The 22,363-nt window shown below is 51.5% G+C and overlaps 1 protein-coding gene across 3 annotated transcripts in view; it reads right to left on the bottom strand.

The window, feature by feature from the left end:
* TOX2 (TOX high mobility group box family member 2) overlaps positions 1 to 21,729 on the bottom strand; it is a 163,460-nt gene extending 141,731 nt beyond the window's left edge. The window contains exon 1 of one of the 3 annotated variants that reach the window (XM_021669119.2): positions 21,594 to 21,729. In XM_021669119.2, the coding sequence (XP_021524794.2) occupies positions 21,594 to 21,692 (99 nt within the window). In that variant the 5' untranslated portion in view covers positions 21,693 to 21,729. Of the gene's footprint in view, positions 1 to 12,959; positions 13,094 to 20,378; positions 20,458 to 21,593 lie in introns of those variants that run through there. The other 2 variants (XM_012467221.2, XM_064382460.1) reach the window with 2 other exon arrangements.
* Positions 21,730 to 22,363: the final 634 nt, after the last annotated feature.

Raw genomic sequence — 22,363 nt, 5'->3', positions numbered from 1 at the left:
CTGCCTCGGCTTCCCAAAGTGCTGGGATTACAGGCATGAGCCACCCTGCCAGGCAGATCCACTCAGCTTCTTACAGGCTGTGTGACCTTGGGCAAGTTTATCTGATCTTCAGATATCCCATTGTGACATGGTAATAGTAATACATAACTTGCAGGGCTGTTGTAGGGGTTAAATAAGATAGTATGCAAAAGATACCTAGCACAGTGCCGGGCACATAGTAGGTATTCAGTAAAGAGTAGTTCCTCCTGGTCCCCACCCCCACTCCAGTGGTACCTTTCACTCAACCATCTTATCCCCACAGCCTCACTTAGCACTAACAGTTTTCATGTTTGATATCAGCATCTCGTGCCAGGTGCCAAGCTGTGACTGTAGCTTATATAACATCCTACGCAAGAGAGGCTTACAGGGAAGATGATGGAGAAAGAGCTGGATGTTCCCAGCTTTGACTGGGAAAGAAAACTCAGGCCACAGAAGTGGGGAACAGAGTGAAGAAGACTGAAGATAATTCAGAACCGAACACTCCCTACAAGGTCCTGACGCACCCCAAGCTCACATCTGTCTTCATCTGGGATAATGATTTGCGATCCTTCCTCCATTGGCCCCCAAGGCACCAATGCACAGCATGGGGCTGGCTACATTGGAAGGGGAGAGGAGGAAGGCTCACCATGGCGGCAAGACACCCAGCTGTCACCAAGATTCCTGGACAGAGCATGACTCCAGGGACACTGTTGGCAGCTTAGCCTGGCCTCTGCCCCACAAAACATCTACAGCAAAACAGACGCACCCCCCTGCCCCGAGTGGCCGAAATGTCCAAAAAATGGTCTACAGAAAGGGTCCAGGATGGACTCCACCCACCCCAACACACACACAGACACACACAGAGACACGCACAGACACAGACACACACACAGACACACACACACAGACACACAGACACACACACACACATACAGATGAAGTGGAGAAGCTGGCTCCGAGTTGGGGCAGGAAGGGGGTCCTAGAGCAGAGGGCATTACTGCACCCTCACGCCTGCCCCAAAGCCTTCCATGGCTCCCTAGTACAGAATCCAAACCCCAGAGCCTGGGACTCTGTCCTCCCAGCCCCTCTATATGAGCCTCTGCCCATCCAGTCAGGTCTGCAGTAATTCCCAAGGCTGCCAGCTCCCCTCCCCTTTCCACACAGCCCCTCCCTACGGTTGTGGTCCCTTAGGAAGGGTGAGTATGTTCCTGGCAAGCAGGCTTGGGTTCCAACCCCACTGTGACCCCAGCCCAGTGCCCTCACCTCTTGAGCCTCAGCTCCTCCCCTGCATGGCAGATGTGGCCTTCTAAACAGGAATGTTGTGAAGATTAAATAAATAAGTGAAATACCCATCCTGTGACGGATGCTAAACAAATGCCTCTGCCCTTCCCCATTCTTCTATGTTCTACCCTTCTTGGAGGGTTTCAGAGGGAACCCGCCTAAAGGTTCCCTCTGCCAGGAAGCCCTCCCTGAACACTGCAGGCCTCAGGGGTAATCTCTCCCTCTCTCCTCTCTTCTCTCTCTCTCTCTCTCTCTCTCTCTTTCTCTGTCCTTACCTTGGGCTCTGAAATAAGAGCTCCCTCTTCCTGTGCAGACCCTACCCCATCCCCACCCTCAGCCTCCATCACAGCCTGAGGACAAGGACAAAGGACCAAGCAACTGGTGAGTCTGCAGCACACACAGCTCCCAGAGAGGAGAAGCAGCCACCTCAAGGGACACAGCAGAGTCCACACCAGAGCCCGAGTCCTGCCTCCAAGTCCACCTTCCTCAAGGCCATCCTCAGGCAAAGATACTGTGTGTGGACGACCACGGGTTCCAGGCTGCGCACCCACTCCCCAGGGGCTGAGTGCTGATGCCCACAGCTGCTCCCTCTGGAAGAACACCTGCTGGGAGGTGGCACAGGAGGCATGATACCTCTCCCTGTCCTGGGCAGCCCCTGGCCAATGACTTAACTGGTGTGCAGGGTGCAGACGCATCACCCCAGCCTCCAGGTGGGACCCGCTTTCTGGCAACTTTCCTGCTCCAGGGTCTGCTCCCTCTCTCCTGCAAGCGCTCCCCACCGAACCTCTCGCACACAAACCCTCAAACCCTCATCTCAGCATCCGCTTCCAGAATGTCAGCCTCACACAAACACCTTGATTCTCAGAGCGTGGCTCCCCGACCAGCATCATCTAGACCTTGTTAGAAATGTAGGATCTCTGGGCCCACCCAGACCGACTGAATCAGAATCTGCGTTCTCACAAGACCCCCATGTGATTCAGGTGCTCTTCAGTTTCAGATGCGCTGGCTTGAGAGAGGCAGTCACCAGCCCTCTGCGGGGATCAGCAACTAACATGGGTATTAACCAAACCCACCCCTCTGTCTTGGCGATCGTATTGCTAACGTGCGTGTTATCTGCTACGGTCTGAATGCTGCGTCCCCCACAGAATTCACATGTTGAAATCCTGATAGTATTAGGATGTAGGGCCTTTGGGGGGTGCTTATGTCATGGTGGCAGAGCCCTCCCTAGGGGGATCATGCCCTTATTAACAAGAGCCCAGAGAGCTAGCTGGCCCCTTTCACCTGTGAGGCCAGAGTGAAACAAGGGCTACCTATGAGGAAGTGGGCCACCATCAGATACCAGACCTGCTACGCCTTGATCTTGGACTTCCCAGTCCCCAGAACTGTGAGAACTAATAAATAAATGCCACTCGGTCTCTGGTATCCCGTTCATGAGCCTCAGTGAGCTAAGACATTATCCAAATTTGACCATCAACTACAGGAATGAGCCAGGTAATGGAGACGTTGGCCACCTAAGCACCCCCTGTGGGGGTCAACATGGTCCCCTTTGCTCCAGGTGAGTGTGATCTCCAACATTACCGTGGTAGAAGCTTCTCACCCTTCTGGTTTGAGCTCTAACCTCTAGTGACCTTACTTGGTCACTAGAATTCTGTTTCTCTTCGGTGCCCCGGGGTCTACATTACTCAATTAAAGCCTTTGCCTCTACTTCCTTCTTGAAGGGACTTTGCCCCTGCTACCAGACAACTAGGAAAGGTTCCCCAAAAGCACCCTGGGGGAAGGTATCAGAAAGAGGGGTGGATGAGATTTGTCCGGGCCTCTGGAGGATGTGTGGAGGGGAGCAGGGCCCACTGATGTCTCTGCTGAGAGGAAGAAACCCCTGACCTGCCCTCAGTCAGAAATGACAGGGAGGGCAGCAACCCCTCTCCAACCCCCCACCTTCAGCCCACCCCAGGGTGTGAGCCCCCAGTCCTGGTGTGAGCCCCTCAAAGCCCCTCCGAGGGGATGTCCATGACCTTTGCAAAACCAAATGCAATAACCAAATCCTATGTGCAGAGAAGACCCCAGGGCCAGCCCCGAAGGCTGCAATAATCCAGACGCATGTTTGGACAGGAGACACCCTGCAAAGCTCCGTCAACTCTGCCTGTCGCCTGAGGACAGAAGCGGCTCACCTTTCGCTAATCGTCCTAATTCATTTTTTATTACTAACTTTCCTGTTTTCTATTTGCCGTCTGATTGAAGATATTACCGAAGGCATTTAAACAGAATCAGCCCGTACCGCAATGGCAAACATAACTCTTTTTATTGAAATCTGCATTAATATACATATAAGTCCCCAATCACAAAGACCTCAGGGTCCACATGCTAGACCCTAAATGAAGGCCGATTTGGCAAAAGGTATATACACAATGGAAGGGTTTTCAAAAGGTAATAAGCTGTGCCAGGAGGGCAGGGCACAATGGGCACTTTCTTGTGCTGCTGGTGAGTGGGGATGACCCTTTTGGAAAATGACAGATCACCATGAATCAGGCACCATAAAATGCTCACTCTTTTTTGACCCAGAAATTTTACTTCCTGAGTCTTGATACCGCACTCTCCATCATACCCCAGACCCAACTCATTCCTAAACCGTATACATCTTCCCTCCTGTGACCTCCCACACCCTTACTGCTCTTCATTTCCACTCCGCCACCACAGTCCAAGCCAGAGTGGACCCACAGAACCCTCTGCAGGGATGGAAATGCCTGTATCTGCACTGTCCAATGGGGAATACCCATATGTGGCCATCGAGCACTCGAAATATGGCTAGTGTGAGGGAACGAAATTTTGTTTTATTCTCTCTTATTTTAAATAAAAAAAAGCCACCCGTGGCTACTGGCTACCTTATTAGACGGCATGGCCACAAGCCATCATCAGTTCCCCCTACGCCACAGGCACCACCTCCCAACTACTCTCCGGCCTCCACTCTTGCCCCAGCCAATATTTCTCCCCACAGAGCAACTGCAAAGATTCTCCTAAAATGCAGCACACCTCCACAGCTCCCACCACTCTGAAGTCAAAGTCCAAGCGCCCAGACATGGCCTCCGAAGCTCATGTCTCCTGGGGACATTGGGCAGCCCAGCCCCAGAGAGGCCACTGTGTCACAGATGCCAGATGGGAGGGGCAGTAGCACAGGGAAGGGCAGTCGTGTAGGCCTCCTGGAGGGGGTGGCGCTTGAGCAGAAACTTAAAAGACGTGTGTGTTTAGCCGGGCATGGGGCACATGCCTGTAGTCCCAGCTACGTGGGAGGCTGAGGTGGGAGGATCGCTTGAGCCCAGGAGTCGAAGACCAGCCTGGGCAACATGGTGAGACTCCTTTTCAAAAAATTAAAACATGAGTCAGGTGTGGTGGCCTGTGCCTGTAGTCCCAGCTACTCAGGAGGCTGAGGCAGGAGGATCGCTGGAGCCCAGGAGGTGAGGCTGTAGTGAGCCATGTTTGTGCCACTGCACTTCATCCTGGGCAATAGAGCAAGACTCTGTGTTTAAAACAAAAAAAAAAGGCCGGGTGCAGTGGCTCATGCCTGTAATCCTAGCACTTTGGGAGGCCGAAGCAGGGAGATTACCTGAGGTCAGTTCAAGACCAGCCTGGCCAGCATGGTGAAACCCCGTCTCTACTAAAAATACAAAAAATTAGGCAGGTGCAGTGGCACGCGCCTCTAATCCGAGCTACTTGGGAGGCTGAGGCAGGAGAATCGCTTGAACCTGGGAGGCAGAGGTTGCAGTGAGCCAAGATCACGCCACTACACTCCAGCCTGGGCAATAGAGCAAGACTTCATCTCAATAAAGAAAAAAAAAAGATGTGATGTGTGCGTAGGAGTTTGCCAGGTGGGTGAGAAACACTAAAACCAGAGCCTGGCAGTGCGAGTCACTCTGAAGGCTCCATCCATGAGCAAACAACAGAGATCCCTGCATTTACAAAGCCGATATTCTAGTGAAGGGGATAGAGGAGGAAGGAGAGAAAGGTGTAAACAATAAACATCTGGAATAGGCAGAAAGAAAGCGATGGGTAAGGGGCTTCCCGTGGACCACGGTAGGGCAGTGCAGGTTGCAAACCTTGAGTATTAAGAAGGCAAAGTGTCAAACACTGCCCTGGAATCTGCACCGTGGGATCATAGCAGGTGATTTCCCCTCATTTCCTAAACTTTTGGCAGGTAACATAGTGTTCATAATTTACAGTTTAATAGAGAAAAAAAAGAAGAGGAGGAGTGATAACTTTAGGAAAGAAGCTACCAAAAAGTCCTGCTTGCTCAACAGAAACATTCCCACGGGCCGGAGAGAGGTTTCGTTATCTCCGAAGGCCAGGTCAACTGTGCCCCAGATACCCCAGCCCAAGCAACTGCGAGTGACGCCTCCCTCCTCACAAAGGCAAGGTCATCAAAACCCAGGGAGATGAGAAGGGGACAAAACAGGGGCTGCCTCTGCCAGCCTGTGCCCCAAACAGTCAAGCACTGATTCAAAGCCATGAGGACAAGGATTTCCAACATCATCTCTTGAGTCATATCTCAGTTTTCCTCCTTGGGCTCACCTGGAGATGGGCCTGGCATGTTTCTACAATAAGAATTCTAGAATTCGAATTGATTAACCCTTGCAGGCCCCAAACACTGTGTCCCTCACATGTATGTGCTTAATCCTCCTGGCAACAACATATAAACAGGATAAGTGAGGCCCAGAGAGGGTGAGTGGATTATTCTTAGAAACACAGCCTGTGCTATGTTACAGTAGCCACTTGGAAAAGATGATCTGCCTCATTCATTTGTTCATTCTTTCAACAACTTTTCACTGAACACCTACTATAGATCAGATACCATGCTAGGGCTGGGGACACAATGATAAACAAAATAAGCATGACCTGTTGCTGCCTAAAGTTTATTATCCTGAACAGGAACGACCAAGTAATTTCACAGATATATGATGCCACGAAGAAAAATACTCAGAGGCGGCCGGGCATGGAGGCTCACACATGCCAGTACTTTGGGAGGCTGAGGCAGGTGCTTCACAAGGTCAGGAGATTGAGACCATCCTGGCCAACATGGTGAAAGCCCATCTCTACTAAAAATACAAAAATTAGCTGGGCATGGTGGTATGTGCCTGTAATCCCAGCTACTCAGGAGGCTGAGACAGGAGAATCACTTGAACCCAGGAAGTGGAGGTTGCAGTGAGCTGAGATCACGCCATTGCACTCCAGCCTGGGTAACAAGAGTGAAACTCCGTCTCAAAAAATAAATAAAATAAAATAAATAAAAATAAAAGCCAGGCACAGTGCCTCAAGCTTGTAATCCCCATACTTTGGGAGGCCAAGGTGGGTAGATCACGAGGTCAGGAGTCCAAAACCAGCCTGGCCAAGATGGTGAAACCCCGTGTCTACTAAAAATGCAAAAATTAGTCAGGCATAGTGGCTGGCGCCTGTAATCCCAGCTACTCGGGAGGCTGTGGCAGGAGAATCACTTGAACCTGGGGGGTGGAGGTTGCAGTGAGCTGAGATCGTGCCATTGCACTCCAGCCTGGGTGACAGAGTGAGACTTCTTCTCGAAAAATATAATAAAAAAATGAAAATACTCAGAGGTTCAGAGAAAAAGGGAGGCAACTGCACAGATGAGCAGGTCAGACTCTGGGAAGCTGAGGATGAAGCTGAGGTCAGAGGCTGAGCAGGAGCCAGCAGTGTGAAGAATGAGGGCAAGAACACTCCAGGCAAAGGGAACAGCGTGTGCAAAGCGCCTCAAGCACAAAAGAACACGGTGGGTCTGAGAAACAGCAAGAAGGTCAGGGTGGCTGGAATGGAGTCCTGAGGGGGACTGGCCCTGACTTTGCTCATCACCATGTCCCCAGCATGAAGCCTGGTGCCTGGAACAGAGGCTGGAAGCACAGGCAGGCACGAGCTCACTTGAGGACTTGCAGGACAAAGAAGGAGTTGAATGTTATCTGCTCACCAGGGGAAGGCACTGGAAGGCTTTAAGCAGAAACCTGAGAAGATATGATTTTGGTTTGTAAGAACTCATCAAGCTACAACGGAAAGCCATTGAGAAGCTTTCTTTTTGTTTTTTTTTGGTGGGGGGTTGGTTTTTTTGAGACAGGGTCTCACTCTGTCACCCAGACTAGAGTGCAGTGGCACAAGCTCAGCTCACTGCAACCTCCACCTCCCGGGTTCAAGAAACTCTTCTGCCTTAGCCTCCCTAGTAGCTGGGATTACAGGCACCTGCCACTACTGCCCGACTAATGTTTGTATTTTTAGTAGAGACAGGGTTTCACCAGGTTGGCCAGGCTGGTCTCGATCTCATGACCTTGAATGATCCACCCGCCCCTGCCTCCCAAAGTGCTGGGATTACAGGCGTGAGCCACCACGCCCGGCCCCATTGAGCAATTTTATACAGAGAAGAGACAGGATCCAATTTATGCATCATAAAGATATTGATGGTGGCCACCATGGCTCCTCAGCTCGTCCCAATCTTTGGTCGCTGGATAGTAAATGTCTCCGAACTCCACGGAAAGCTAAGCTTCCCCGGCTGGCATGTGGGAGGTGGCCACCTTTCGGCTAAGCAAGACAAAGCAGCAAATGACAGGGCGTGTTGACAGAGTGTCAGACAGAAGCATGGCCATAGGCAGATGAAAAATTGTCCCAGAGGACACCTCAACATGCCTCGAGTTGCTGTTAGCATCGAGCCATTAAGAAAACACAATGATGTGCTTCGCTGATCCTGAAGGACGGAATCCGGACGGCATGCAGACATTCAGTGCCCCATCCAAAGGAGCAATAAAGCGACCAGCACAAGAGCAGCTGGAGCAAACCTGCACCATGCAAGTGGGCAGCCAGGCCCTTCAGTGCCTCTTAGTTCTTGTCTCATTTAAAATCAAAGCCTGGCTCTTCAGCATCTGTAGATAGATTTGGAAAGGGAATTGAAGCTAACTACATCAGGTGCTTAAACATACATCATTACCTCATTTAATTTCATAAACAAGTAAGCATTGCTCATCACATTTTGTATATGAGAAAACTGAAGCCAGGGATAATAAATAGCTTCCCAAACGTTCCTGGCTCCCTTCTTCAGCCTCATCTCTTGACACTCTCAGCCCCTTCTGTGCCTTTGCAAATGTTGTTCCTTCTACCTGGAATGCTTTTCCCTACCTTCTTCACTTGGCCAAGTTCTACTCACCTTCAAGCATAGGTAAGTGTCCCTCCCTCTGAGAATCCTCCCCTGACTGTCCCCAGCCTAGCCTGGGGGTCCCACTCTCCTGTACTGCTTCAACCTAATGCTGACCACACACACTTCAAATTGTTTATTTCTGTCTCTCTAATAAGATCATGCTTCTCAAGAACAAGGACCATGTCTAAATCACCTGTTCCTGCCTGGCACCTACCACAAAGTCTTGCATACAGCAGGCAGTGCATGCTCTTTGCATAGCTGTATGAAGGAGGGAAGGAGGGAGGGAAGGAAGGAAGAAGGGAAGTGAGGGAGGGAAGAAAGGAAGGAGAGAAGGGAGGGAAGGAAAGAAGGAAGGAGGGAGGGGAGGAAGGGAAAGAAGGAGGGGAGGGAGGAAAGGAAGAAGGGGAAGGAGGGAAGGAAGGAGGGGAGGGATGGAAGGGAGGGAAGGAAGGAGGGGAGGGATGGGAGGGAGGGAAGGAAGGAAGGAGGGAGGGGAGAGAGGGAAGGAAGAAGGGAGGAGAGGGAGGGAAGGAAGGAAGGAGGAGAGGGAGGGAAGGAAGGAAGGAGGAGAGGGAGGGAAGGAAGGAAGGAGAGAAGGGAGGGAGGGAGGGAAGGAGGGAATTAACTCTTCATAAGTGGCAAAGCCAAGATTGAATCTCAGGCCAGTATGACTCCAAAGTATATCTCCTGTCGCATGCATGCACGTGTGAGTGTGTGTGTGTGTGTGTGTGTGTGTCTTACATAGAACAATCAGAAAATGTGCATATTTAGGACATACTAAGGACTCCATTCTTCCTTCCAAAAGAAATGCCAAAAATACCAACCCTCAGGGGAAAAAAATTAGGATGATGAATACGGGGATAAAGGGTTAACTAAATCCTTTTCCTTGTTGCAAGAGAATTTCACCTTTGTTAACTGCAGAGCATAACTTCCCGGAAAACCTGAGGAAGGTGGGATGTTAACTATGTTACCAGGCAACTCTGCTTATGGTAAAAATGACCCCTGATTGGTAAGTTGCATCTGAACTGGGAAGAACTATAAATAAGTTATAAATATCTGAAAAAGAAGCCATACTTTGGATTTTCCTGGATGCAGTGACATTTGTACCTGACAATGTCCCTGGGCCCTTGAAGCTAAGCCTATGGAATTGTTACAATGGATATGGCTGCTGGGAGAATAAGGCTTCTAAGCCAGGATGGCTTCCAAATCCACCCGTTGTATATTTCATTCCTTTGCACTTGAACCAGAGCCTGGGAGGGAGGTGGCAGCAAAGAGAATAGCTCCTGGCCACCTTTGTGGACCATTGCAGAGACTGTTGCAAGAATTACTCCTGCAGACGAGAACAGCTCACGTGCCTTGCTGGCAGGCTGTGTCAGGCTGTGTCCCAAGTCTTTCAAGGAGACTGGTGCCAAGTGTCCCCTGTGTTCGTCTTGTGAGCCTGGATGTTTCATTGGTCCTGAAAAACTCCCTGTGGGAATTGCAATGAGGAAGAAGGGAACTGATACCTGAGAGAAAAGAGACAGTCCCAATGGGAATGAGCGCTACACCGATCCTGAACTGAAAAGCTCCTTAGACCATATAATTTATAAAGGCATTAACACCTAGGATTGGGCCTATCCTCGCTGTTCTACAGAGGGTCCAGTGGACCCAAACTGTGCCTGGAGGCAGAAATGAGGGAGGGGAGACTTACTTGCCTTCCCACAGGCCTAACCACCAACCTGAGGTTCAAAGGTGATTAAGTGAAGCAACCAAGACTCAGAGAGGCTAAGTGACAAGTCCAAAGTCATACAGCTCGTAAGTGTCAGGAAACGAACCCAGGCACTTCCATCACACTCAAAGTCACATTTGAATCCAACATCTGGGTTTGCATAAAAATGAATTTCCATCTCAGGTGGACATAGAGAACAGAGGAAGCACACGAGTGGAGGTGGGAGGCCTTCTTACATCATGTAAACAGCACCCCATAGTCACTCACTAAATATTTGCAGAATAACTGAGACACAAAGGGCCCAGGGTCCAGCTTCCACTGAGTTCAAGTCAAAACACAGCACAATGGAACAATAAAATGTATGCAAAGGATTGACCCTGGGTTATATACTACTGAGTCCATTCATTTCCAACAAGTTACTAAATCATTCCTGCAAATTAGGCCCAGCTTGGAGATAAGCACACTTTAATTAGGTGTAATGTAAAGGCATACTAAAACCAGGGGCCAGCGATGCACTCTGCCACCCCCGCAGCAGGAGGAAGTGAGCTCCCCCTGGCACCCTGACAGCTGCAGAGAGAGCTTGGCCGAATTCCAGCTGTCTAACAGCCTCCTCTGCCACCCTTCTGTGACATGATTCATCTGGATCTCAGTCTTCTCACCTAAAAAATGGGGACAAATTTGCCCAGCATACTTCTTAGGAAGACTTAAGGCACATAAGAAAATAAGAAAAGGCTGGGATGAGAAATATTATGAGATTGCTAGAAACTAAGGAGTCAAAGAAACAGACTGACAACAAAGCCTGTGGGCACCGAGGAGCCGGCACTCAACACCTAACTGAACCCCAGAACATTCCCAGAGAGAGGAAGCCTGGGCTGGGACCCCCGTGTCCGTCCAAAGCCCTGGGAGAAGCCGATTGTTGTTTGCCCCCAGGCTAATGCCAAGGAGAAGAATTCTCTAATTGAAATGAGAAATCTGCCCGGGAGAGTCCCTCCTGCAGGTAGGCATGAGGCTGGAAAAAAGTGCACCAATGCCCCGGGCGTAACTGCTGGCCTACCTGAGGGGCAGAGGGTCCTCCAAGGATGTCATAGGCTCGTCCCACATGGCAGTGGGGTCTGCACTTGTACACCACACACGGGGCATTTCTACTCTGCATCCACGCTGCCCATCCACGCAGTCACAGCTTCCACTTGTGCTGAAACTCACAACTACAGGACAGATCTAGACTCCCCCTATTTACACATTTAAATGTCAACCAAGAATCACCAGGTATCTGTAGAAAATATCAGCATAAAAGAGAGGCCTCAAAGTGAGCAGAAGAACCACCAGTAAAACAGAGTTAAATGCAGGAAACAAAAGACCACTTTTTTAAAAATTGAATTACCATCTTCAAAGAGATTCAAGATAGTCACATATCCATAAAAGAAGAATAGACCACCATAATATAAGATCAATCAAGAAACTCGGAATTCTGGGAAAATGAAAAATGATTATGTAAATAAACATGAACATATTAAAAGTGGGGAACTAAAGAATGGGTTTTATGGGAAGTACATGCTCCACGCCTCTTTCCAGTGGATACCCTGGGACACAGGGCTGCGTGGGGAGAAGGGAGAGGGACAGAGGGTGAGGGGGACTTCACAACTTCTGTGTGTCTTACAAAGAGCAAAATCTATTTTTTTTTTAGATGGAATCTCGCTCTGTCACCAGGCTGGAGTGTAGTGGCATGATCTCAGCTCACTGCAACCTCTGCCTCCTGGGTTCAAGCTATTCTCCTGCCTCAGTTGCCCAAATAGCTAGGACTACAGGTGCACACCACCACGCCCAGCTTAATTTTTGTATTTTTAGTAGAGATGGGGTTTCACCGTGTTGGCCAGGATGGTCTCAATCTCTTGACCTCGTGATCTACCCGCCTCAGCCTCCCAAAGTGCTGGGATTACAGGCATGAGACACCGCACCTGGCCCCAAATCAATTTTTTAAAAATAAAAGAGCAGCAGGACTCAAGATAAAGGAGAAAATGATAGAAAAGTGAAGTGTGGTTGGGAGTGAGTTAATGAACAATAGCCACACCATGAGAGCCTAGGTTATGGCTACAAGGGACCCACTCCTTTGCCTCTGAGCTTCCTGGGAGCTCAGTGAAGGTGAAAGGCAAAGCCAGGGACACTGACCTGCACCGAGGTAGGGCAGGACAGATGGCCTCTTGTTGACTAGGCAGGACTCCAGCCCAAAGAGGAAGCCCTCGCTTTGCCCGGAGGTGACCTCCTTAAGCACGGCCCAGAAGCTCCTCGGAGACCCATCTGGAGTCCTCCCTAACACACAGGAAAATGTGTGACAGCTCAGTGCAAGGACTCTGGAAGCCCACCCTGGAGCATCTAAGAGCATCTTTGAGCCCCTAAAAACCCCATTAGCTATCATTTGTCTTCCCTTGGACCCAAGAAGTAACCATCCTGCCTTTCCTACGCGGAGCAGATGGCACACCTCTCTCATGTCATGAGACAAAGGAGAACCTGAGCAAGTGAGTGACAGTCATGGAAAGTCATCCACATGCTGGCCCTTGATTTCCTGGGAACCAAGAGGAAGGTGCATTTTCTCCCCAGGATGCATCTCCCTGAAATGGATGCAGTGGTACTCCCCAGCCCCCTTCCAAATGCTCACCCCCAACCCCAGGAATATCAGCTGCTGGGCTTGTAGCTCACCCCTCAATGGGACTGCCCTCTACTGCAGAGAACTCCTTTGTCCCAGGGAACTGCCGGCTGTTCACCTTTAGGCCTCTCACTTACGCTGAAATGACTGGATGTTGCAGGAATCAAAGGCTTGGCAGTCCCCTCACCTCCATCTGGGACAACGCTAAAAAGCCACCTTAGCAGCACAGCTCCCCGTGGGATGGCGTTCATCAGAATCACAGGACGGGCCAGGCCAGCTTCTCCCCCGCCCAAGCACATTTCCTGGACCAGCAACATTAGCACCTTCCACTTGCCAGCAGTGCCCACTTTCAGCTCCTCCCCGGACCTGCTGAGTCAGAACGTTTGAGAGTGGAGCCCAGCGGTCTTGTTTTAACTGAGCTCCAGGTGATTCTGTTGGGCTAAAGTTTGAGAGTATCGCCGGCTACTGGTGGAGTATCGCGGTTTGGAGTATCGCGGGCTACTGGTGGCAATCGAATGCAAGTCATTAGACTTTCCCATCAGCAGAAGACCAAGAGACAGTGGTAGAGGACAGTCAAAATCCAGCGACGTGACATGTTCTGTACTTGTGCGCCGCATCCCCTGGTTCCAGGCACTCCTCTGCTTAAAGCCCAACAGGCTGGGGTGCAAGGCTCTTCATAACCATCTCTGCTGGTGTCCCAGCTCCCACACAGGTAGGTTTCCCCTCCATAGGCTGACAGTGTCCCCAAACCACCCCTGCAGTGGCTGCTCCCTCTGCCTGGAACACCCTCCTCCACTCTACACACCCCCGGTAGCCCACCTGTCATTCCTGTAAGACTTCACCATGCAAAACCTTCCCAGACTCCTGGCACTGGCACTGCCCAGCCAATTTTATATTTAATTATCACTCTGCATTTTGAGCCAATTGATTACAAATCCACATAGCCATTCACCCGGTAAATAAAACCTTTCTATTGAGTCACTGAGCCTCCAGGACAGGGCTGAATCCCCAGCACCCAGTAGACACTGCATAAAAACCTGTTGAACATCTGAGAAACCCAGCAGTAAACAGGCCATTAAATATTGAAAAGCCACAATCACGTGGCTCATCCTAGCAGGCACCAGGATTAGCAATTGTACGGTAGCAGGTTTTAAATATCAGGGAAATTGATCAAAATTTATTATCCTGTGTCATACAACATCGTTTCACGAAGATATAAAATTACAATTTACCACAACTCATTAAGTTAATAATTACTTACCATATGTTTTTACTGTTGCTCCCAAACCATACTGAAAAGTCACCCTGTAGGTTTGAATCCATGTAAATAGGATGACTGCCAACTCCGTGGATACAAGATGACAGAAGGAAGACAGTGGACTGAAACCCTGGCCAGAAAGCACGCATGGGCCCTGCGGCGGTGCTGCGACTCTCTTCACCACCCTCTTCTAGTTTACCTGTGCTACACTTTCTTCCCACACCACTGGTTCTCAACCAGGGGCAAAGTCTGGAGACATTTTTGTTGTCACGACTTGGGGCAGGGGGATGCTCTTGGCATCTACTGGGTAGACGCCAGGGATACTACTAAACATTCTACCATGCATGCCACAACTCCCACAACAAATAGTTATTAGGTCCAAAATGTCCAAGCACCGAGGCTGGGAAACAGCATTCTAATTTAGACAGAATTTCCATACCTATTACTTTCATCTGATCTTCACAGCAATAGAAGACAGGCATTTCTGTCCCCTTGTACAGATAAGAAAACTGAGACCTGAGCAGCTAAGTGATGGGCACAAGGTCACCTGCCTAAGCCACTGGATGGTGCAGCTGCGATGTGAACCAATTTTCTCTGCCTCCAAAACGCACTTTCTCTGATACACAGCTTCAAGAAGGTAGCAGAAGGTGGAGGAAATGAGCAACTCTCTCCCAATTTACAATCCTGGACACTCCAATAAGAGACTCTTTCAACCCAGAGGCTCAGGAAAATCAGGTCCAGGGACCAAGACATGGAAGCAACCGATGTCGGGACTGCTAGCAGCCCAGGGCCAGAAAGTGGCAGTTCATGCCTGCAATCCCAGCATTTCGGAAGGCTAAAGTGGAAGAATCATTTAAGCCCAGGAGTTTGAGGCTGCACTGAGCTATGATTGTACCACTGCACTCCAGCGTGAGCAACAGAGCAAGACCGTGTCTCTAGAATTAAAAAAAAAAAAACCATGGCGGGGCAGCTGTGGGGCATTCTCCAGTAGCTGGTGCAGAAAAGCAGGTTCCTCTCACATTTTAACTTTCAGTTGGGCTGCTCTTTGTGGGTGAAAATGAAAGCATTTCCTGCAGGGGCCAAGTGCTACACATACATGTTCTCCAACCCTCAAACTCCAAAGGGGAGATGTCAGTGTGCCCATTTTACAGATGAGGAGACTGAGCCCAGGGAGATTAAATAACTGGCCTTCCCTGATGGTGGTGAAGGGAGTGTTCAAACTCAAGTCTGCCAGATTCCACCATCCACGATGCCTTCATATCCTGAGACCAACTCTAGGAAATCAGAGAAGCAAAATAGATCACACTGCAGAATCCCATAAGCGGGAGGCACAGGACCTTGTCTTTCAAGCAGACTCAACTCCTCTTCCCACCTACCAGCTGCTCTGTATGCCAGGCTCTGTGCTCCAAGCCCACTTGGGGAAGCTCCTCTAGGAATGGAATGTCAGCCAAATACTCTGAGCCTCTACCCTGTCCTGCCCGGGACTCCTTGTGCCCCCCAAAGTATTCAGATGACAATAGCCAAACAGATGCTAAGTTCCTCAAGCCACAGGTTACAACTGTCAACCGCTAGATTCATTCATTCATTCAGCAAATATTTGCTGAGCACCTACGTGTCAGGCTAGCACTGGGAATACAAAGGTAAAGGCAGACCCAGTGGTTCCTGCGCTCTGAAGGATAGCAGGCCCATCTTCTCAAAAAGCACCATCCCACCAGCATTCCCTCCCAGTACTCCCCGCATAGTCAGAAAGCATGTCCCCAGCCTGTATTTCATTATATTTCCACCCCACACCATCCCTCTAGGCTGATGATCACTGATTTGCTTTCCTTGTGCACACAGGAAAACAGAGGCCCAAAGAAGGGCACTGACAGGCTCCAGGTCACCCAGCAGACGGCGGGGGAGCAGTGCCAGGCTAGGGCTGCTGCTCCTACTATGCAAAAGTCCTGGGGTCCTTCCTGGAGGAGCCCCCAGCACAGGTTAGGAGAGGAGCTATGGGGAACATATTTAGATGGAAAGTAAATGAGAGCCTCCTAGCAGAGATGCAGACATCCATCTAAGCGCTCCCTGGGACCAGCCATCTCAGCTCTAAGCCCACCCGTCCCAGGGTGCCTTCCATGGGACCCACTCGCAGCCGCCTGTGCCCCTGCAGAAAGGAGCCGCGGGAATCTCACCCACAAAAGATGCTGGGAAGGCCTCACATAGGTCAAGTTCAGATCAAGTCCATAGTTTAACCCCACTTCATGAATTTGTGTCAAAAAGAGTCTTAAATCATTCATTAACCAAGTTTCTCCAGGTCTCATCCTTACAAGATGCTGTGCCCAGAGCTGTGTGGGTGGAAAGTTGAATCCTTCACCCACCAGCACATATTTACTGAGAAATTATGGGTCAGCCACCATGCCAGGTGCTGGGCAGAATTCCTGACTGCCAGGAGCCCACAAAACCTGTACACAAACAACCAAACCACCTACACAAAGTGTGGTCCTTGAATCAGCAGCAACATCACCTGGAGAGCTCATTAGACATGCAAATTCCCAGGGCCCCATGCCAGACCAATTGAATCGAATCTCTGGGGATGGAGCCCAAGAATCTGTTTTTAAAAGCTTGCCAGATGAAAGACATGGAATCAACTCAAATGCCCATCAATATTAAACTGGATAAAGGGAATGTGATACATATATACCATGGAATACTTTGCAGCCATAAAAGGAATGAGATCATGTCCTTTGCAGGGGCGTGGATGGAACTGGAAGCCATTATCCTCAGCAAACTAACCCAGGAACAGAAAACCAAATGATGCATGTTCTCATTTATAAGTAGGAGCTGAACAATGAGAACACATGGACACAGGAAGGGGAACAACACACACCGGTGCTTGTCAAGGGGGCGGGGGAGGGAGGGAGAGCGTCAGGGTAAATAGCTAATGCATGCAGGGCTTAACACCCAGGTGATGGGTTGATAGGTGCAGCAAACCACCAATGCACACGTTTACCTATGTAACAAACCTGCACATCCTGCGTATGTATCCCAGAACTTAAAATTAAATTTAAAAAAATATTGCCAGACAATTCTTCATGTGTACATAGATTTGAGAAACACTACTCTAGATCATGAGACCTTCCTCAACTTCCCTATTTAAAATCACAAGCCAGCCCTAGGCCTTGGGACCCCCAACTCTCTTTCCTGTTCCATTTTTCTCCAAAGTCATATTGCCATCAATCACAAGACCATATATTTATGTCTTCCCACACTGATAGAGAAGTTCCAGAGGGCAGTGATTTGAGTGACTTTTGTTCACTGCTGCAGCATCCGTTGCCTTGCACAGTGCCTAGCACCAAGAAGCGCTCAATAAATATTGTTGGTAGAATGATGGATGGCAGAACATGCCACATCCTATCCAGTGCCAGTTCTTTTGGGAAGCCTGGAGGGAAAGAGAAGTTTGCTGGCTGTGAAACACCGCATGGGGAAGGTGGTATCCAGGTTGGCCTTGAAGGATATTCAGTCCAGGGATGAAGGATGCTGGAACAGGGATGCTAAGCCTCTGCCTGGAATAGGCCCCAGATGGTTGACATTGTTGTTATCTAATTAGAAGTTGGTATGTGCCAAGAACTGTCCCAACCTGTATCGCCTGACTCAACCCTCCTGAAACTCACAGGCAGGCAATGTTGTCTTTGAGAGAACACCAAGACTCTGAGATAATAAATGATGTTCCCCGCCCACAAAAAGACTTGTATAAGAATGTTCACAGCAGCTTTACTTACAATAGCTCCAACTTGGAAATCAACCCAAATATCCATCTGCAGGTGAATGAAAAACCAATTGTATGATATTTACACACTATTACTCAGCAATTAAATGGAACAAACTAGGATATATACAACAACGTGGATGAATGTTGAAGACATTACATTGAGCAAAAAGATGGACACACAAATGTTTATGTTGCATATCAAGTTCTAGAACTTAGACATGGTTAATATACCTAAGTTGAACTGAAAGAAAGCATTGGTAATAGAAATCAGATAAGTAGTTGCCTCTGGAGGCGGGGATAGGGCGTGCTGACTGTAAAGGAATGTGAGGGAACTTTCTGAGATGAGGGAAATGTTCTCCATCTGGACTGGGATGTTGGTTACATGGGTGTTAATATTTGTCAAAACTCGTGGAACTGTACACTTAAAATCTTCATGTTATTGTATGTAAATCATATCTCAGTAGAAAATGAGCTAAAAATCATCTGCCCGAGGCCACTAAGCAACAAACACATATTGGAACACAGCCTTGCCCAGTTCCGACGGCCAGTTTACACTAGTATGCCATAGTTGAGCAGGGATCCCCCAACTGCCCCGCAGCGTGGTAAAGTGCCTTGCCAAAATCTGAATGGAGTTCATAGTTACCCTAAGAAAGATGTTACTGCTGTAAACCCCTAAACTGTGACAGAGACTTGCAAAGAGGCCGAATGAGTATCCTGCTCGGAGTCCAGAAACCTGGGGCTCAGGCCTCATCTTGGCTCTTTACTTGCTGTGTAATCTGTGAGTATGTGCCTCAGTGACTCAGTTTCCCCTTCTGTAATGCAAAGAAGGAGACCAATGGTTCCCAGCATGGAGCCACAGATCCATGGGGGCCATGGGGCCACAAATCCGTATGCTCAAAAAGCACCTTTATTATATTAAATAGTAATGGATCTTCTTCATACCTGGTAAGCCATTTTTCTAATGCATGCTAATATTACTGTGATTAATAAAATACACATCTATTTCAAAGCAAAAATAAAACCATAGCAGCTTTTCCTCAGTGTGTATTTTCCCAAACAAAAGATACCAAAAGAACAACCAATGTTCGTGACTTTGGTTTAAAGAGGCTGGGAATCTCTGTGTGGAGAATCACTAAGGGGACAGTCACCAAGGGGACGGTCGCCAAGGGGATGGTCGCCAAGGGCCCTTCCAGGTCAACTGCCCCATAGTTGTCGGGCATCACTTAGGCAAATGCTTGCCCTTATGTATATAAAGCCTGGCGCCCTGTGCAACAAGCCTCTTGTCTGGGCTTCAGGACAAGAGCCCCCCCGCTTTGTGTGGGTGCGTCCACCCCGCAATGTGTGGATGCAGCCCAGCCTACAGGCCCCAAGTGTGGTCACTACTGCACCCTGAGCCTTGGTTTACCCTCCAGCTTTGATAGTGACTAAAGGTGGAGCCTGAGCATTTCCCTCCCCAACCACACCCCATTCACTTCTTGAGCCAGAAAAGGGGAGTTTCTGTTCACAGCCTGGCCCCACCCCCAACCATCACCACTGAGGCCACGCCCACTTGGGAATCCGTTACCAAAAGACCTCTAGGCCCTAGATGAGTACAGTGACCTTCCCCTCCCGCCTCACCCTGCTCTAACCTGAAAGACTGAGTAGCAGGTTTCACATCCAAGTGCAAGGTCAGACCTTCCTTTCACCTATCCAGTGGCTCAACTGCATCCCCACCCTCACTCGTGCCCCGCCCCACTCTGGACACATTCTCACCTACGGGCCAGGGGTTCTACATCACACACAGAAACCAGAATCGCCGGCTTCTCATTTTCTCCCTGCCAGGCCCTTCCTGAGGAGATTCGCACAGGTTCTGGTGCTGAGTCAGAGGTTTACAAAGCATGAGAATCAAGCAGGGGCCTCGGCTGAGTCCTGCCTCCAACGGTCCCTATTTGGGACAGCCCCACCCAGGCGAGATTTACAGAAACACCACCCTCAAAGGGAGCGCTCCAGGCTAAGCCCCTACCCACTCAGACTTTGACGGACAAATGCCCAACCCACACCCCCAAACCAGAGGCTGGAACCTACCTCGCCAACTTCACATTTTTAAAAATAACAAAGCCAAGGGCAGAAGACAGATCAACTGTCTCCACACCCAACCTTCTCCTCCCTGAAAACTCCACTTGCTACTTTTAATCTATTCTCCCTCCAACAGACTGGAGGCAGCTCCCGGCCTTCTCCTGAGGTTACCATCCCCCCTCTTCGGCTTCTAACTTTGCAGGTCACTGGACAAAAGAGAACCACCCCCACTCTTCGCAAGACCTCACTTGTCACCCACCCCCGCCCCATATCGCGCAGGCCCTGGTGGCCCAGACCCTTCCTGCCCCCGGCGAATTGCGGGGTGCTTTGTCAGAGGCCGCTCCCCTAGGGCCTGAAGCCCGGGAGATCCCGGGATCTGTGCCGGGACGCCCCCAGCCTGCGGCATCCCCACTACTAGGGGCCGGACGAAAAAAGCCTGCGAGGTTGGGGAGAGACCCTGGGGGCCGCGAATCCAGCCACCGGACGCGCACTCACCACGCATCGCTACGGAGCCCGCGCGTCTGCGCCGAGGCCACGGGAAACCCACGCGCGCTGTTCAATCCGGGCTCCGAGTGACGAAAAGCCGCGCTCGGCTCTAGCCGGCCCGGGACCGACGCACCGACCGGCGGACGCGCGGACAGTCTGGCTTCCTAACAAAGTTTGAAAGTTCCCTCCCCGGAGACCGAAGGAAACGCGGACTGCGCAGAGGCGCCCAACCCATTCGGGCTGGGCCAGGCGGGGCAGTGAGACCTGACGCCTCGGGTTCGGGGTTCCAGGCACGCGAGCCTCCATCGCTGGGAACGCGCCGGGCGGAGCGCAGCGGGGACCTGGCGGGGTTGGGGGCGGCGATCTTGGAAACATGGAGGAGGGAGGGTGTCACGCATTACAGCCCCAGCCTGGAGGGACGCCTGCTCACCGTTCCCGGGAGGGGACAGACCTCGATTGGCCGCTGCCTACTCGGAATCCGAGGCCCCGCCGGGCAGTGACGGCCAATTAGTAAACCACCCAATTAGTGCTCAGCGGCGCTGAGAAGTTAAACCTCGACGCGCGAGTGTGGATGACCGCGGTGTGGCCGTCCCTGGGTGTGACCTAGTGGGACTGTGCGGCCGTCAAGACGATCGCGTCTGAGGCTCCCCGTCCAGGAGGTGGTTGTGTGTGTCCGCGTGCGCCCGGGGAGGAGTGATGACTGCGTGCGTGTGATTGTCGAGAGACTTCTTTGTGTGACTGTGCCCAGTTGCGCCTGGGTATGACAGCGGATGGGGGCATGTCACGGTGTGTGTGGCATCGGAGCGTGCGTGGGTGACTCGTCTGTGGCGGCGAGTCTGCTTGTGGTTGACTGGCTGCGTGTCGTGGTGTGTAAATGACTGTCAGGACGACTGGCGTGGGACGGTGCGACCGTGGAAGTGGTGCCTGGCTGTCTGCGCGTGGCCGCGGGTCCCTATGTGTCCGCTTGGGAAGGATTGCGAGGCTGTCAGGGGGACGCGGGTGAAGGGCCACTGTGTCGTCGTACGGTGGCTGTCGGGATGACTTCGGCCAGCGATCCGCACAACTTAGGGAGCGAGCGTGGCCGCGAGGGGATCGAGGTGAGCCGCCCGTGCCCGTCGGTGGTGCTGATATGCGCGGCCCCGTGCGACCCCGGGAGCGCCCGCGTCCCGAGCCGCCAGGTGACTCCGGCCCCGCCCGCCGGGGTCCCAGCCCGCCCCCGCCTACCTTGCCGCCGTGGTAATAGTCCAGGTGCGCCAGGCCGGCCGGCTCGGCCCCGGGCCGCGCGCCTACCGCGGGCGCCGAGGGGTACAGGCGGACGTCCATGGCGGGCGCGGCGGCGGCGGCGGCTCCCGCGGGCAGTGCCTGGGCGGGCGGCGGGTGGGAGCCAGTGTGCGAGCGGGACTGCGAGCGCGGGGGGCGGGCCGGGGGCGGTGCCCGGAGGAGCGCCCCGCCCCCGCCCCCCGCCCCGCCTGCGCGCGCTATTGTTCCGGCCTCGGGCGCTGCCGAGGGCCGGGGGCCCGGGCCGGGGCGGGTAGGTCCTTCCCCGGAGCTGGGCCGCCGCCGGGTCTCCGGCCCGGCCCTGCCTCCCTGAGGGGGACGCGCCGGTCCTGACGGCGCTTTTCCGTCCCGCCTTTCGCCACCCACAGTGAGGAGAGAGAGAAGCCCGAACGACACCCCTCCGCAGAAGTGGGACACTCTTTGCCCTAAATACTGGGGGCGGCGCTAGCCTCCGCCCGGCGGCGTTGGGGCAGGGGAAGAAGAGGAAGGTGGTGACAGGACCACTTTGGAGATGGGTGCTGCCTTACCTGGGGGACTCTGGCCAGAGCCTGAGGCTGCTCTTAGGATGCCCGTCCCCTCCTCTTCTCACTGGTCTGAGTCAGCTTGAGAGGCCCCCAGGAGATTGCTGCACTTAAAGTGTCACTCACACATGGGGAAATTGAGTCAAGGACTTGCAGCACCAGTAATGGAACTCCAGGTGGGTGGACTCCACTGCC

Source organism: Aotus nancymaae, unplaced genomic scaffold (assembly GCF_030222135.1).
Source record: "Aotus nancymaae isolate 86718 unplaced genomic scaffold, 86718_ANA_hifiasm-v0.15.2.pri h1tg000029l, whole genome shotgun sequence".
Lineage (NCBI taxonomy): Eukaryota > Metazoa > Chordata > Mammalia > Primates > Aotidae > Aotus > Aotus nancymaae.
Note: the sequence above shows the minus strand (reverse complement) of the source record. Positions and strands in the feature narration are given on the sequence as shown.